General features: G+C 38.5%; 2 protein-coding genes across 3 annotated transcripts in view; both read left to right on the forward strand.

The window, feature by feature from the left end:
• LOC122008259 (protein LAX PANICLE 2-like) overlaps positions 1–12,763 on the forward strand; it is a 32,163-nt gene extending 19,400 nt beyond the window's left edge. Inside the window, exon 3 of one of the 2 annotated variants that reach the window (XM_042563939.1) lies at positions 12,334–12,763. In XM_042563939.1, coding sequence (XP_042419873.1) covers positions 12,334–12,543 — 210 coding nt within the window. In that variant the 3' untranslated portion in view covers positions 12,544–12,763. The remainder of the gene's footprint in view (positions 1–12,333) is intronic. The other variant, XM_042563938.1, reaches the window with a different exon arrangement.
• Positions 12,764–15,223: 2,460 nt separating this feature from the next.
• LOC122008258 (leucine-rich repeat protein 2-like) lies at positions 15,224–17,911 on the forward strand. The gene is made up of 8 exons (XM_042563937.1): positions 15,224–16,017; positions 16,171–16,303; positions 16,552–16,623; positions 16,774–16,917; positions 17,056–17,199; positions 17,277–17,357; positions 17,449–17,501; positions 17,617–17,911. Exons 1-8 carry the CDS (start codon positions 15,945–15,947, stop codon positions 17,640–17,642), a joined length of 726 nt encoding a protein of 241 aa, XP_042419871.1. The 5' UTR covers positions 15,224–15,944; the 3' UTR covers positions 17,643–17,911.
• Positions 17,912–18,146: the final 235 nt, after the last annotated feature.

The following is an 18,146-nucleotide window of genomic DNA, read 5'->3' on the forward strand; positions in this document are numbered from 1 at the left end:
TGACATCATCAAGTATCTGCCCAATTTTGACCTACTTGACTTTTTTACCATAAGTATTTGGTCAACACCTACTTGATATTTTACTAACATATTGATCAAACACTCGAGTCAACCTGAGCTCGGATAACTTGGTTAACCTTTACCTGAGGTTGTTACACTGGGGGTGATCAAATTAAATCAATAAAACCAAATTAACTGAATTGAATCAACCAAATTTAGAAATTTGATTCGATTAATTCAATTTTTAATTTTTTTAAAAAAATTAGGTTTAATTTTTGGTTAATTCGGTTTGGTTTCAATTTTGAAATTGATAATTTGGTTAAACCAAATACATATATTAATTTAATGAATTTTATTTAAAAATATAATTAATTAAATAAAAATTAAATATAATTAATTTATTTTTAAAATTTCGGTTGATTCGGTTGAAAATCGAATTAACTCATATTTAATTGGCTCAGTTTGTTCGATTTTCGTAGAAAAATTTGGTCGTTTCGATTGTTTTAAAAAATTTTTGGTTTGTTCGATTTTTGGTTATTCGGTTTGGTCGGTTCGGTTTTGTAAGTACCCCGTGATAATTTTGATGTGATCAACCAAGTCAAGTTAAGCCTTGTTATATTTTAATGCCTTGTATTTGAGTGTGCGGGAACTTAGGAACACAGGAGGTCGAGCAAAAGACGCAGCAAACGAGAAGTATGACATGGGAGAGAGTCGACGGGCTCGGTGCATCTAAGGGATGAGGTGCTGTGAAAGAGTATACTGGCAGATGAGAAGGAGATGCACGACGTTTCCGAGGGACGAGAAACCGGAGCGGAAGGTTGCTCGAGAAGGCCGAAAAATGGATTCGGGTGAGCCCTATTCCGGATGACTGAAATCACCCAAGCGAGTGGAGCCTGAGTGGAAGCCGGATGATAAGTCAACTTACTGTTGACTGTGGTCTATGCGCTTGGAGCGATTCCAGATGCCCAGAGTTGGCCCGGGCGTCCTCGACTGTGGATCAAGTTTGATAGGGTCTGGGCGCTCGGAGCGGGTCCAGGAGCTCAAACTAGAAAGTTTATCGAGACGCCACCTGTTGCGATCCGGTTCAACGCGGATAAAGTTCTATCCACGTCTAGGCACTTGGAACTCTTCCAGGCACCCCGATCAGGGCTATAAATATAACCCTGATCCCAGTAGCTAAATATAATACTTGTAAACATTCTATTTTCAGTTTAACTTTATAATTGAGTGCTTTAATTGCTATAGGAGACTTCTCCACCTGAAGGAGATTTATAGTGAGGTTTAACGTCTTGGATTAGTAATTCCCTGATTGCAAACTAAGTAAACCTCTGTACCTCTTTCTCTTGTTAATTTGCTTTCTATTTCTTTTTTGTACAAATGTTTATGTTGATAAAATTATAAGTCGAGAAAGGTGTTCATTTTTTGATTTCAGGCTATTCACCCCTTCTAATCAGCCGCAAGGGACTAACAGATTTTAATCGAATGCTTAGCACTAGATTACACCAACATCAAGAATCTACTAGGACTTGGGGCTCGGAGTCAACACTTGGGCAATTGGCCATGAGCACGCGTGTGATTGTTGTAAGGAGTCAATACTTAGCAACCCACTCAAACTTGAACCACTCAAGCATAGTGTTTGGGGTGGTCGGATATGCACATATGTAAGGTGTTTTAGCATTCACCAAGTAGACAATCAGGAACCTATTCAGGCTTGAGACTCAAAGTCAACATTCAAGCAGCCGGCAGCAAACATGCACGTAGTTGTTGTTGGATCGCGGCGGCCGACTAGAAGGGAGGTTGGATAGCCCTGCAAAAATAAAGATCAACCCTTCTCGAACTCCTTAAACTAACACTTGCATAAAATAAATAAGCAGAAAGTAAAAGAAGAGGCTCACAAAGATTTGACTTGGTTACAACCGGAGAGGTTGTTAATCCAAGGAAAATGTCGCATTAGTGTCTCCTTCAGACGGAGAAGCCTCTTACAGCAGTGAAAGCGCAAAAAGAAAGAAGCTACACTAACAGGGAAGCACACAAGTGTTGAATACACAGTTTCTTGTTTTCTATAGCTTTTGGACCAAGACTGTATTTATAGCCTTGGTCAGGGAGTCTGAAAGGGTTCCAAGTGCCTGGGAGGGGATAAAATTTTATCCTTTCGCAACGGATCGCGTTTGACGCGATCCTGGTCAAAAAGTCAACTCCGGACTCCCAGAATGGTTCCGGGTGCCTCGAGCTGTTCCGAGCGCCCCGGGCTGTTCCGGGCGCCCCAGACTGTTTCGGGCGCCCCGGATGGGGAAAGTCAACCTCGTTGACTTTTTCAGCCCGGGTCTTCTGCTTCGGCTCCATTCACCTCAGTCTGGGTCTTCTGCTCGCTTGAGTGATCTTGGCTATCCGGAATATGGCTCACCCGAACCCAACTTCCGGCCTTCTCGAGCAGGCTTCCACTCCGGCTTCTTGTCCCTCAGAATTGTTGCATGCTTCCTTCTCGTCCGCCAGTGTACTCATCCGCAGCTCTTTATCCCTCGGTCGCACCCCGTGCCGACCTTCTCTCTAGCTGCATCTCTTGCTCCCGGAGCAATCTTCCGCTCCGGCTTCTCGTCTCTCGGAAACACTGCACGCTTTCTTCTTGTCCACCAATGTACTCTTCCGTAGCACCTTATCCCTCAGACGCACTCTCCCGTGTCGTCATTCTCACTAGCTGCATCTTTCGCTCGACTCCTTGAGCTCCTAAGCTCCTGCACACTTAGACACAAGGTTAAAATACTACAGGACCTAACTTAATTTGTTGATCACACCCAAACAACCTTGAGGTTCCAACAGTTGTCACACACTAATAATGCGTTACTATCTCAACCGAACTCAGGCTCAGGCATTGATAGTTGACCACAACCTCAACTCACTTGGACTTGGGTTGGATTGCACGTGTGATTCTTGTGCACGAACAACGCTCTATGGTAGTCAGTTAGCGTGGTTGAATCGAGTGACTATGTGATTCAACTGTTAAGGTAATAATCGATTGTTAGGGTTTAGTAATTGACGGTTGGTATTGTAGCAGTGAACAGAAGATTCAGAAATTGATTGAAAATCCTATTGGTTGCTTACCAGCCGACTGATAGTGGTCAAACTAAGTTAGAAAGAGTCATTCCCCAGGTGCAAAAAGATCAGATTCGACAAGCAATTGATTGATGGAAGCTAATAGTCAATTGATAGGTAAAAATAAGCTCAACAACAACCCTATAAAAGAAGATTTCGATTTTCGAAGAGATTTTAAGCCATCAATTCTTGAAGGTTTATGGATGAAGTGTTATTACATTTCAGGACCAAAAATAGAAATCCTAAAGCCACCAACAACGATTAAAAGCAAGATTTGTGTAAAGTAATTTACTTTCATTGTATTTTCTTTTATATCTTGTATTGCTTGTAAGTGGTTTGGTTTAAGAAACTGGCTATAAGAGATTTCTCAGTCTCTAGAAGATATCTGAGAAAGAGAATATTTAGTGGTGGTAGTATAGATAGGACCAGGCCTTGGAGTGAAAATCGATGTTTCAAACCAAGTAAAATTTTGATTTGTTTTGCTTGTGTTTACATTGTTTTATATACGCCTTTATTTTATGCTACACATTAACTTTTTGTAGACGAGCATAACTATTGAACGAACATGAAAGAATCAAAAGGAGTTGTTCATCTCACACAGATCCTAACACAATATCTTTATGTCTTGCACAGTAGTGTCATCACATCTTATGCATGTTCTTTAATTTGTTCCTCAATAATGCTTTTGTTTGCAGTTTGCTTTAACATCTTCAAACTCAAATCGTATAAGGGTTTATATCTCTTCAATTACGAACCCATCAAAGCTTGATGACCATCTATAAATTTGAATCTCCTAATTATTTCTCACTCAATCCATGATGCTATCATACAAGTTTGATTACTTCCATCTCAAATTGCTCCATTTCTTAATGTATTTCATAAGTACATGCTTAAGTCATATTGTTAAACCATTAAAATACTTTGGTTAAATCTAACCATAAATGAACATTATTTCAATAGTTTCTGTCTTTTATAGTCGATAATTAATTTAAGTTAATAATAATAATAATAATAATAATAAGGGCACTTAGAAAATCAAAGCTTCTCTAGATCTAAGCATCCCATAGAACCTCGCACCCTTTAGTCAAGCTACATTTTATGTAGGGAAAGCCAAAACCTAAAACCCCACTCAAACTAAACTCCACTTTCGATCAAAGCATCTTTGGGTATCCACACCCTCGAGCCTAAGCTACATTGGAGGCTACACCAGATCGATCGTTTCAGATTTGACGTTATCTGGTTTGTCATTTTTCATTTTTATTTTTGACATTTGACGCTACAATATTATTTTTGATTGGGGATAGGGCAGTAGACAAACCAAATGATAAACCTTGACTTATAAAATGTCTTAGTCAATCAGCTAAGATATTCATCAAATATCAAAATTTAACTGAGCTCGATCAGAGATTGATTACATGAACATCCCCTTCCTTCATGCATGCTGCTAACAAATTCAAGCATTTGTATTATTTTCTCTTGCAAATAAATACCATAAAAAGTTTATTTTTATGCTGTTTGTTGTTTTGGATTGTCTTTTGAATGTTTGGAATGCAGTAACACTTTTCTTTCAAAATCTTCAAATATCGATGTCAAAATCCTTCTTTTATACCTAATAGTTGATTGATAGTTTTCAACAGTCGATTGCTCTGTTGAATTCAAACATTTGTACTTATAGAATGACTCTTTCAAACTTATAATTTTTACAACAATAGTATTGTTTCTGGGTAGCTTCTGGAGTATGTAAATTGATCGTCGAGGCTAGTGTTCGACACTATCTCCGTAAACGATATTGCTCCGCTACGGTGCTTAACGGATTGTTACAATTCGTTCCCAAGATACAACGACGACGAACGTCTCGAAATCGTAGCACTCCGACTTCCGAGACCAGCGAACCTTTAGTAGACTTCTTGGACTCTTGAATGCACAAGATGTGATGAATGCTTGAGGAAGATAAGAGAAGAGAAGATTGAGTGAGTATTCCATCATCTGGAGGGTTCTATTTATACTGAACGAAGAGGTTGAGTGTCCTTTGGGTGAGTGGATGTGTTCCTTGGGCTGGATCGATCTAGATCATCTATTCTGAAGGGTTGTAACCCTTCACCAAGCCCACTTCAATCTCATCCATCAGATCTGAGGAGTTGTGACCCTCAGATCCCGCCTATTGTCATCAGCCATCGGATCTGGATCCATTGATTCGATGCTTCAGATCAAGCCTCATCCCAGGCCGTCAGATCGTTACTCTTTGCGATCCAACGCTCTAGATCGCATCACAAGTGATCCATCATATCTATTTGATCAACGTTGATCAACGGTAGCCATCCATTCCCTAAGTCAACTGTCCAGTCATCTCCCTTTGCCCATGAGGATGCCGCATAGGCGCTGCCACGTCACGATGCGTACGTGCGAAGTGCAAAGTGCGCCTACAAAGCGCCCATTGCGCACGTGCGCACGTGCGCACGTGCACACGTGGCGGATGGCGGGCTCACAGGTGCGAGCACCTGCTCGCCCTGGGATAAGGGGTCACCTGTCCTTTTATTTTTTGTGTTAACTCCATTAACACATCTTCATTAATAAGTAGAGAATACACATCGAAAATTTCCGATGTGGGACTATTCTCCTATGCACTTTATTAATGAATAACAAATGTTATTTTGGGTTGACTTTAAACATTAATTTCTCATTCACCCTTAATCGGTTTTGAGCAAATTAATAGTCTAAATCTATCTACGCGAATCATAGATTTCAATTTTGAAGTCAATTACGACTTTCAACAATTGATGGCTTCCTTCCTCTAAATCATTTTGGTCCATTTAAGGCCCCAATATCCAACAATCCCCCACATGAATGGAAATTAATGCAATGCGTGTATGCATGCTGACATTTTTCAAGAGTCCAATCGATAAGTCACTGCATCGGGAGAGGTAGCTTGTGGCTTTGAACCTTCCGTAGTGAAATGCTATCGAGTATACTAGGTTGCGCAGTGAACGTGATGTCTTGAACTGCTCAGCTGTTGGTGTATACTTAGACAATAACACCCACACAGAGATCTATCTCACCTACTTTAGGTTCTCATGGTTGGTTCCGTTTCGGCCATGGATACCATCTTGGATTCATGAGTGTTTCATTGAAGCGGTCTGTCTTCACACTCACATAGGTGACACTTCTATCAAGAGTATCCTACCATACTCCACCTTATCAGGTATAGAAGTCACTAAAAGCATAAGCTTAACCTCACTACATGAGGTAGGACAGCACAAATTCATCCTAGGATTGGGATAGAGATAAACTATCTAATGTGCTGGACCACAACTTCTGAACTTCGTTGTCCCATTGAACCAAGATCTTGGGATCTCCAGTCAACAAGGTTGGGTTACCGCTACAGTCGTTTTTAGTTGTAGATTTTTAATCCCATTCCTCTTGATGAGCAGTATACTTGATCTCGACTCAACCCCTTCGTTAGAGGATCTGCCAAATTATCTTTGGACTTAACATAGTCGATTGCAATCACTCCATTCGAGATCAACTGCCTAATGGTATTATGTCTACATATTACTCTGTGCCCTTCCAATCGCCGATTGACTATCACAGTGGATTAGTACGGCAGGCACAGGTTTCACCCAGCTAGGAATATCTTCCAAGAAATTCCGCAGCCATTCAGCTTCCTCAGCTGCTTTGTCTAGTGCTATAAACTCGGATTCCATAGTTGACCGAGCAATGCAAGTCTGCTTAGTGGATTTCCAAGATACTGCTCCCCCACCGATCATGAATACATATCCACTAGTGAATTTGGAGTCTTTTGTATCTGATATCCAATTAGCATCACAATATCCTTCCAATACAGCAGGATATTTTCCATAATGTAATCCATAGTTCATAGTATATTTCAAATATCTGAGAACTCGCATCAATGCTTTCCAATGAGTGTCGTTTGGATTACTTGTAAAACGACTCAGTTTGTTGACCGTACAGGCAATATCCGGACGTGTGCAGTTTGTGAGATACATCAAACTGCCTATTATCCGAGAATATTCCAACTGCGATATGGTCTCACCATGGTTTTTTGCTAAGTGTTGACTTAGATCCATAGGTGTTTTTACTGTAGAGAGATCGTACGCATTGAATTTTTTCAATACAGATTCTACATAATGGGATTGTGTTAAAACTATCCCTTCTGATGTCCTGAGAATTTTAATTCCCAATATAACATCTGCTTGACCCATATCTTTCATATCAAAATTTCTGGTCAACATTTTCTTTGTAGTCATGATTACATCATGATTACTGCCCATTATTAGCATGTCGTCTACGTATAGACAGACAATTACATAGCATTCAGGTGTGTTTTTGACATAAATGCATTTTTCACATTCATTTATTCTGAATTCGTTTGACAACATTACTTTGTCAAATTTTTCGTGCCATTGTTTAGGCGCTTGCTTAAGTCCGTACAACGACTTAACAAGTCGACACACCTTTTTCTCATTCCCAGGAGCCATGAACCCTTCGGGTTGCTCCATATAAATTTCTTCTTCCAACTCACCATTTAAGAATGCAGTCTTAACATCCATTTGATGTATTTCAAGGTCATATAGTGCTGCAATGGCTATTAGCACTCGTATGGACGTAATCCTTGTCACCGGTGAGTATGTATCGAAGTAATTAAGGCCTTCCTCTTGCTTGTACCCCTTGGCTACAAGTCTGGCCTTATACTTGTCAATTGATCCATCAGCTTTATACTTACGTTTTAGTATCCACTTACAACCTAATGGTTTATTACCAGAAGGAAGGTCTACTAATTTCCAAGTATGATTATTCATGATAGACTCAATTTCACTATTGACAGCTTCTTTCCACATTGGAGCATCGGGTCTAGAGAGAGCTTCACTTAATGTTCTTGGTTCCATTTCTGACATGAAAGTCATGAAATCTGGCCTGAATGATTTCTCAACTCTAGCCCGTTTGCTACGATGTGGCTCTTCACTTTGATCGTCAATAGTCCTTTTATAACAGCTAAGTTCGGTAACGTCATTTTTGTTTGAACTTCCGTTGTTATCACTTTCAACGTTTCCCTTTTTATTTGGGAATACATTTTCAAAGAATATCGCATTTCGAGATTCTATGGTTGTTCCCACATGTATATCAGGAATATCTGATTTGTGAACTAGGAAACGATATGCACTACTATTATGGGCATATCCGACAAATATCGCATCGAACGTTTTAGGTCCGATCTTTACTTGCTTTGGTTTAGGTACTTCGACCTTTGCCAAGCACCCCCACACTTTCAGGTATTTGTACGATGGCTCGCGGCCTTTCTATAGTTCATATGGAGTTTTATCATTTTTCTTATGAAGGATTCTGTTGAGAATGTGATTTGCCGATAATATTGCTTACCCCCACAAGTTTTGAGGTAAGCCTGAATTTATCAACAAGGCATTCATCATTTCTTTTAGTGTCCGATTTTTACGTTCGGCAACACCGTTTGATTGAGGTGAGTAAGGTGTCGTTGTTTGATGGATAATGCCAGATTCTGTACAAAATTCATCAAACGGTGCACCATATTCTCCACCTCTATCGCTTCGAATTATTTTAATTCGTTTGTCAAGTTGGTTTTCAACTTCTGTTTTATAGGTTCTGAACGCCTCTAGGGTTTCGTCTTTACTTCTTAAAAGAAAAACATAACAGAACTTTGTGCAGTCATCGATAAAAGTAATAAAATATTTTTTACCTCCTCTAGTTTGCACAAATTTCAAGTCACATAGATCACTATGTATTAACTCTAGAGGAGTTGTCGTCCTTTCCACCGAATGAAAAGGTAGTTTCGTCATTTTCGCTTCCACGCACACTTCACATTTGAGTGTTCCGTCAACATTGACGTTTTGTAATAAATTTAATTTGACGAGACGTTTGAGAGTATTATTATTCACATGTCCGAGTCGATCATGCCATAAATTAAAACACTCAACAACATAGCTGGAAGCATTTATTTTATTGCCATCAAAATTTCGGAGTACAGGCATTACAACCATTTTGAATAGACCATTTTCTAGGTACCCCTTTCCTACGAAGACACCATTCTTCGTAAGTACAAAGTTGTCTGACTGGAACACTAGCCTAAATCCGGCTTTTACCAATGCCGCTCCAGAAACTAGGTTCTTACTGATGTCGGGAACATGGAGTACATCAATGAGTGTTAGCTCCTTTCCGGACGTCATCTTCAGAACAACTTTCCCGAGTCCAACAATTGGCGACGTCGTGGAATTACCCATATAGAGCTTCCTGCCATTTATCGGAGTATACTTGGAGAACATCGCTTTATCGGAACAGATATGACGAGTTGCTCCAGTATCAATGAACCACTGCTTCGGGTTGGTATCCACCAAGTTGGCTTCAAATACAATCGCAGTGAGATCCAAGTCCTCAAGAGAGGTTGCGACATGATTCGCAACATCCTTTGGCCCCTTGGTTGGCTTCTTTGGGCGTCTGCAGTCTTTGGATAGGTGTCCTGCCTTTCCACAGTTGTAGCAGGAGCCTTTGAACTTCTTTGCTTGAGCCTTCTTTTTGGCGTTCGGCTCGACCAGGTTAAACATTTCGTCTATAGTCCGCTTGGTTCCTCTGAAGTCGGATAACTTTCGATTATCCTCTTCTATTCATAGCCTCAGGATCAGGTCTTGCAGCCCTATTTCCTTTTGCTTGTGCTTTAGGTAATTCTTGAAATCCTTCCATGACGGAGGGAGCTTCTCAATTACCGCAGCAACTGCGAATGTCTCGTTCAGCTTCATGCCTTCGGCGTCCAGATCATGCAGTATTAATTGCATATCTTGGACTCGAGATGAGACGCTTTTTGAGTCCACCATCTTGAAATCCAGAAATCGACCGACGATGAATTTCTTCAATCCAGCATTTTCGGTCTTGTATTTCTTCTCAAGGGATTCCCACAAAGATTTTGCCGTCTCCAGAGAACAATATACGTTATATAACGTGTTGTCCAAGGCGTTGAGTATATAATTGCGGCACAGAAAATCTCCATGAGACCACGCATCGCTAGCAGCCTTACTTCCTTCCGTAGCGGCTGGCGTGTCTTCGTGCAAAAATCGTACAAGGTTTAGCGTTGTTAGATAAAACAACATCTTCTGTTGCCATCTTTTGAAGTCGGTTCCGGTGAATTTCTCCGGCTTTTCTCCGTGCGGAATGGTTGTCGGAATGGCGGTCGGAACGACGGTCGGAACGGCCGTCGGAATGTCGTTGGTAGCCATATCAGTTTGCAGGAAATATCGTTTACGACTGTTGTCTCCGGGTAGCTTCTGGAGTATGCAAACTGATCGTCGAGGCTAGTGTTCGACACTATCTCCGTAAACGATATTGCTCCGCTACGGTGCTTAACGGATTGTTGCAATTCGTTCCCAAGATACAACGACGACGAACGTCTCGGAATCATAGCACTCCGACTTCCGAGACCAGCGAACCTTTAGTAGACTTCTTGGACTCTTGAATGCACAAGATGTGATGAATGCTTGAGGAAGAGAAGAGAAGATTGAGTGAGTATTCCATCATCTGGAGGGTTCTATTTATACTGAACGAAGAGGTTGAGTGTCCTTTGGGTGAGTGGATGTGTTCCTTGGGCTGGATCGATCTAGATCATCTATTCTGAAGGGTTGTAACCCTTCACCAAGCCCACTTCAATCTCATCCATCAGATCTGAGGAGTTGTGACCCTCAGATCCCGCCTATTGTCATCAGCCATCGGATCTGGATCCATTGATTCGATGCTTCAGATCAAGCCTCATCCCAGGCCGTTAGATCGTTACTCTTTGCGATCCAACGCTCTAGATCGCATCACAAGCGATCCATCATATCTATTTGATCAACGTTGATCAACGGTAGCCATCCATTCCCTAAGTCAACTGTCCAGTCATCTCCCTTTGCCCACGAGGATGCCGCATAGGCGCTGCCACGTCACGATGCGTACGTGCGAAGTGCAAAGTGCGCCTACAAAGCGCCCACGTGCGCACGTGCGCACGTGGCGGGTGGCGGGCTCACAGGTGCGAGCACCTGCTCGCCCTGGGCTAAGGGGTCACCTGTCCTTTTATTTTTTGTGTTAACTCCATTAACACATCTTCATTAATAAGTAGAGAATACACATCGAAAATTTCCGATGTGTGACTATTCTCCTATGCACTTTATTAATGAATAACAAATGTTATTTTGGGTTGACTTTAAACATTAATTTCTCATTCACCCTTAATCGGTTTTGAACAAATTAATAGTCTAAATCTATCTACGCGAATCGTAGATTTCAATTTTGAAGTCAATTACGACTTTCAACAATTGATGACTTCCTTCTTCTAAATCGTTTTGGTCCATTTAAGGCCCCAATATCCAACAAATAGTAGAGTAGATAGTTATTGTTATCAATTGATTAATCAGAGTTTAGAATATTTTTTTTTTGCGATAATAGTTAACTAATAATCTTTATCATAAATTGACCTGTCATCAATCGGAATTGAATAGACAAGTTCCGTATAAGATTAATTAATTGTGCTTCCCTTATATGATTAATCAAATTAGTCAACAATTAATTACGTACTAATTTACCAAGATATCCTAAGAACTGAAATTAAGATAAATAAATAATCAAGAAGAAAAGAAAAAAACTTCTGTAATAATAAATCTTTATGCTTTCATAAAATAATATAATGAACTGTATCTTGTTACCACTGGAAGAATAATTAAACACAAAATTCAATAAATTACACATTGCTGATAAATCACAGACTAAGAAAGCACTAACAATTCATTCATTCTGTTAGACTTTGGAATTCCTTAAGTATTTATACAAATAGTACCTTTTTTATTCAGTCACTATATTAAAAAAAAAAATTCAGTTATGCTTTCTAAAAAACTATTTTTTTCAGTGATAACAAAAATGATCTAGTTATAATATTTGATAATTTTATTTAAAAAGCAATTTAAAACAGATATTTTATGCTTTGTCACCATTTAAAGATGGATTATGTATGATGCTGTAGTTTTTTAAAGCTTAGGGTTATGGTTTAGATTTTGAGATATAGGATTTAGGATTTAGGATCTAGGATTTATACTAGGTGTGGACAGGATAAAACATATCATTCCTCATCAAAGTGATACTCCCTTTGTATTCACGGTTTTGACTGAATCTGAATGAAGTTCTGTGTAACTTCTTCAGTGGCATCTATCTCAACTTTTCATCGACTTGAATGGTCAGGTGGAGATTACATGTAGAGATCGAAAACTTCTCCCCTTCTTCACCTTGCAGTATGTTCGAGATACCATTTGGAGTTCAAGCAACGCAATGGTCATGATTCCCGACTCGCCGCGGTCGAGTGTTGATCATGTGATGACACTGCAGTACAGGAGAAGTTCACAGCCGTATCTAGGTCAAGCTCATGTAATCAGGGATTTCTTCCTCCGCTAACTCGTTCAGGAAATATGACAGAGCAAAAAAGTTGAAGTCCCAAGCTAACTTTTACTGCACTTATTTTAATTTTTTTCCTCTTCCTTTTTGCTCATCTAATTTGCTAACTACAGATTCTGGTTTCTTCATTAATTTGCTTGTGAATTCCTGTATGACTTCTGAGATATTAATGAACAAAGTTTATAGCTACTGATATTGAGAATGATCATAGAACTATACAAATTTACTCTAGAGTTTTTGTGATTATTCAACAGTTTTTTCTTTTTCAAATTTTTATTGTATTTAATCTGCTTGATTGCTTGGTACTTGATATTAGGAGTGCAGACAAGTCATGTTTAGTCGTGTTCAAGTTTGTTTATTAAAAATCTAATTGAGCTCGAGCTGAACTTAAGTTTAATGATGAATATTGTGTAGGATGGAGAAATGCCATGGGTGATTATCGCTCGTTTAATTTTTTTATTTTTTTCAAAGTTAATCAGAATGCAACTGAATAAGTACAATACGAAGAGATACATTGTTTACTTGATTCAGTCTACAAGACCGCTATTTTGAGGCCTATTATCCGTTGGATCATTTTTTGAATAAGAAACTTCTAGTCTCTCATTTAACCTCTTACCATTGGAGAGAGTATAACAATATTTTACTATACATCTAAATAAAATGCAATACAAATGAAAGATTACTGATAATTTTTAAATATAGAGCTTCGACATTGGTTGTCAGAGAGAAACGGCGTGTAGAAGGACATAATTTGTTTGATCGAAGAGATGAATGAAAGAATTGAAAGAATGTGTGTTTGTGAGCCCTTGTTGTCGAGCTTCTTTTGACTGATCCAGATTTGATCATGCAAAATTAGTGTTTGATTTTTATGTTTTTTTAGTCGATTGATCATCTAAAATGGCCGACCGATCCTTAGATTTCCTTACACATTTGATCCGATCCACTTTTTCGGTCACCTGATCCTCTAAGACGGTTGATCAATCCCCATCTTTCCTTTCAGGGTCAAATCGCATCTTGCTCGATCTGCATTTCAAGTCGCTCGATCGATATTCGGTATAGTTGACTGATCCTGATATTTACTTCTAGAGTCAGATTGTATCCATTCTATCTTATCTCAAGTGTTTGGTCGATTGAACCATTTTGTTCGGTGGCTTGAACTATTCAGCCGACCAAAAGTATCTTTCAATCGATCGAAAATTACTGTTTTGACATCGGACAGGATAGCGATTATGTTGGGGTTGCAAAGTTGCAAACAAAATTTCACATTGAAAACATATGGAAAAAATCATGGGCTTATAAGGAAAAAATATCTCTATTGATATGTAGTTTTTTTTGGTAAAACTCAAAAAAATCCCATGAGATCTTAGACCCAAATAGGGAATATTATACCATTGTAGATATATCTAATAATTTGTATCAAAATTCGGATTGCCAGAAGGTTTAACTATTGACTATATACAAAAGCTATGGTCTAAATGTTTAATCGAGACATGTGAGTAGAATATTGACATCAAATAAAAGAAGTGGACGTTCTTGTATCCAGATTAAGAGGACTAGACACCAGACAAAAAGTCCTAGTGAATAACCAGGCAGAGAAGCCCTAGTTGCGGCTAGACAAGGAAGACATAGTAAGTCAGTTGAATTGAGGGGTAAGGAAGTTCTAGTAGGTCGGGTGGGTGGGTCGAGGATCAGACGTCAAACGATAGACTTTTCGTTTAAAAGGAAGCTTATCCCTTCGTTTGAGGGAGATTGTTTGAGTTGTAGGATTACGAACAAAATCCTACATTGAAAACATATAAAAAAAATTATGGGTTTATAATAGAAAAATATTTCCATTAGTATGAAACATTTTGGGTAAAACCAAAAAATAAAATCATGAGGTCTTAGCCCTAAGATATTATATCATTATAGATAATATCTTAACTTTGTTAATAATTGAGGGATGAATTTCTATACCAAAAATATCCTAAATACAATAAAAATAAAAATACATTCTAAATACTTAGTCAAAAGTTACAAGCTAGATGTCTAATTCATCAACTCATCTGATCATTCTCTACCTAGAATCTTCTTGATTCACTAAAACTTTTTTACTCAAGTAGTGTCCGATTCTATTTACTAATACTTTGCTGTCTAGTGCTTTGTCATGCTGCTGTGAAACTATAATTCATTCTGTTCGAATCCATCTTCGAGCTCGAATTTTACTTCAAATTGAGCTTAAGTCAAAATTAAATTTGAATATCATATATATAATTTTCACGATGAAATCCAAATTGATTTACTCGCTTCAGAACCTTCATCAATAATTGACTAACTAAGATTTATCCCTAAATCTCATAATGATATTATCATCATGCGCTAGTCTAAGTATCCATCTCAAATTTACTCTCTAATATAGCTATTGAAAGGAGTCGTGCATGTCTCTAGAGTTATAGTATTGTGATAAGACATTCAAGTTATCATTCAAGTATGACTATAATATATTTATAGAATTTTTTTATCTAAATAAAACACGTAGTTAAAAGATACTGTACTAAGCTGGGATGAGGTTAATCAACGAAATTAATTAAATTTATTATTATTTTTTAAAAAAAAGGAGTTGTGCACTGTTTTGGGATTGGTCGAGGCCTCGGTAGGCCCATGATCCGCCACCATGCCCATCCCATTCTAACGCTCAATTTCCACTCCCAGTCGACGCCGACGCCGACGCCGACGCCGACGCCGACGCCGACGCCCCACAATCGGCGCCTATGGATGAGGGCGAGGATAATCGTTTCATTGTTTGGAATGAGGGGCTGGTGGAGGTAGTAGGTGGTGAGGTCTCTGCTGATCGGCCCAAGGCGATTCGGCTTTTCTAATTAGTTGACGCGGGCACGCCATAGTCGCCGATGTTGGTCTTTACGAGGCGGCGTAGGACTTGCCCAGGGCTGTCGGTTTCGTGAGTAGGTAAAGTCTCACTGTGCCATTTTTGGTCGATCAGTTTCTGGCAATATTAGTAATTCGAATGGTTGATGTACATGATGCACAAGATTTGACTTCTGCTGAGACCTGCTGATTCACTGAAGATTTGTTTGAAGAAGCTTTGGTAAATCGGTACATATTTGATTAGTCTATCGACAAATGATTCTAGAAGAGCTTAATTTTCAACGGACGACTAGAAAAATTGCCCATGAGACTCAGACTCAGTAAACAAGATTATATTATCCAATTTAATATAGCGATGACTTCAAAGTAAGAGTTTTGACTAATTCATTGGAGGGACTAAAAGTCTGAAGCCTTGTTCTTCGGCTTAAACCTGTATAAACAGCAAGCAAGAAATTTCTTGCAAACTCTTGTTTCAGAGAGAAAGATAGAGAGGAAGAATCATATTGCAGTTTTGACTTGTGGATTAATCTTCTACAATGAAGGCATGGCAATTAGCTTCTCTGTGTATCCTTATCATTGTTGCAAGAATGGTGAATTCCAACCTTGAAGGTATGATCTTGAAATTAAGTGTCAATCTAGAATTCCTTCATTACATCCTCCAAAATCTTTGTTCAAAGGAATATTTAAAGAAAATAGACATAATTTTTGAAATAACGTGTCCTATTAAAACGGTTATTGATTATTTAATCTTGTGTTTGGCAGGTGATATTCTTATTGCCCAGAGAAGTGCTTGGAATGATCCACATAATGTCCTGCAAAGCTGGGATCCAACTCTGGTGAATCCCTGCACTTGGTTTCATGTCACTTGTAACAACGAAAACTCTGTTATACGACTGTAAGCTTTTCTATGCTTGACTAATCACCACATTTTGATAGTATCACAATTGAAATGACTTTGAAATATACATTCACAATGCTTGCTTATTTTGTTGCTGATTGTGGTTTTCCTCAAAAGTGTTATGTTTTGCAATTAGAATTGATTGGTGAAATTTTCAATGACCAATGCTAAAATTGCATTAGGCCTAACCTTCAATAGTAAATGTTGCACTCGTTGCTTAATATTTGATATGCTTTTTGGAACAGGGATTTGGGTAATGCTTCATTATCAGGTCCTCTCAGTCCTGGTTTGGGAGGACTAGCAAATCTTCAATACTTGTAAGGAACCCTTTAAAGAGGAATTTAATATAGAATTTCAGAATTTAAGTTAATTCAGACTATATTTCTGCATAAGAAAATATTGTTAGAACAAAATTTGAAGCAACATCACTGCTTGTGATTTAATGAATGAAATGGTGAACAATGCAGAGAGTTATATGCAAATTTCATAACTGGAGCCATACCAACTGAACTGGGGAACTTGACGAAGTTGGTGAGCTTGGATTTGTATTTGAATCGACTGACTGGCTCAATCCCTTCTTCTCTTGGCAACATCCAGTCCTTGGTTTTCTTGTAAGTTTGCAATTATTATTTACAACTATAGATTTTTTGTTTTAGATGAATGTAAATGAAAATATATCATATTGTTAGAATGTTGTAATCTGATTGAAGTTTCATTACTAAGGATTTAATGAATGAATGATATTGCAGGAGGTTGCATTCAAATAACCTAACTGGTGGAATACCACCTATGCTAGGGAACTTGATAAAGCTGGCGATATTGGATTTCTCCAGCAATGCATTGAGTGGCTCAATCCCTTCTTCTCTTGGCAACATTGAGTCCTTAGTGAACTTGTAAGTCCCTGTACATTAAATGTTTCTTTCACTTCCAATCCTCAATAATAGACTAAAAGTATGTGCAAATTTTCCAGGCGGCTTAATGGAAATAATCTTTCTGGAGTAATACCAGAACAAGTGCTTGATCTCATTGTCACTGGCAACCTAACTGAGATGTGAGAGGAATTCTACAATCCCTCACTTTTCAATTAAAGATATCTTGAAGTTAAAAAAATCTGATCATCATTTTGGCATGTGTTTTGGCAGAAATGTTTCAGACAATTATATGAATGGGACAACTAGGAATTCTGGGAAAAGAGGTGAGCCATATCCATCAACAAATCAGGCTCTATTGGAACAAATATACTTCTGGCTATATAAGTATATAATTTGTGCTAAACATGGGTTATTTCATTGTGTTTAATTAATTTGCAGTTACTACCATCATTCAAGATGCATAAGCTTCCGGCTGTTTTAAATTCAGTGCTGCACAAGAAATAAAGAAACAATCTACACCAAGCATTATTTACTTGTCATTCTAGTTTGGGGATGATTGATTCTCCTTGAAAACTGTAATTTTGTGCTATCACTTTCATTCTTGTTCTTGAAGATGCAGACTTTTCCTTTAAGACCATTATGGATTTTCTGTCAAAATAAAACACTTCTTTTGGTTGGCTTAACTTGAGGAGAATAGAAAAAAAAAGTTATTTGTTTGGAATACAACTTTTATCTCAAATATAAATGCTATTTATGATGATGATGGATTGCACTACAATAAGATGTACAAGACTATAGGAAATTTCAGGGCAAAGCAATTATGACAGCTGTGATGCCATCAGCCCTTTCAATATCTTTCTAAAATGATAGGCCTTCATGATGCCACTCAAATTTCAAGCAATGCAATCCAACCATTTGCCACAGGACTGCTCAGATCTTTTGAACAGAAAGCTGCAAGCATCCTTCTT

Source organism: Zingiber officinale, chromosome 8A (assembly GCF_018446385.1).
Source record: "Zingiber officinale cultivar Zhangliang chromosome 8A, Zo_v1.1, whole genome shotgun sequence".
Taxonomy (NCBI): Eukaryota; Viridiplantae; Streptophyta; class Magnoliopsida; order Zingiberales; family Zingiberaceae; genus Zingiber; species Zingiber officinale.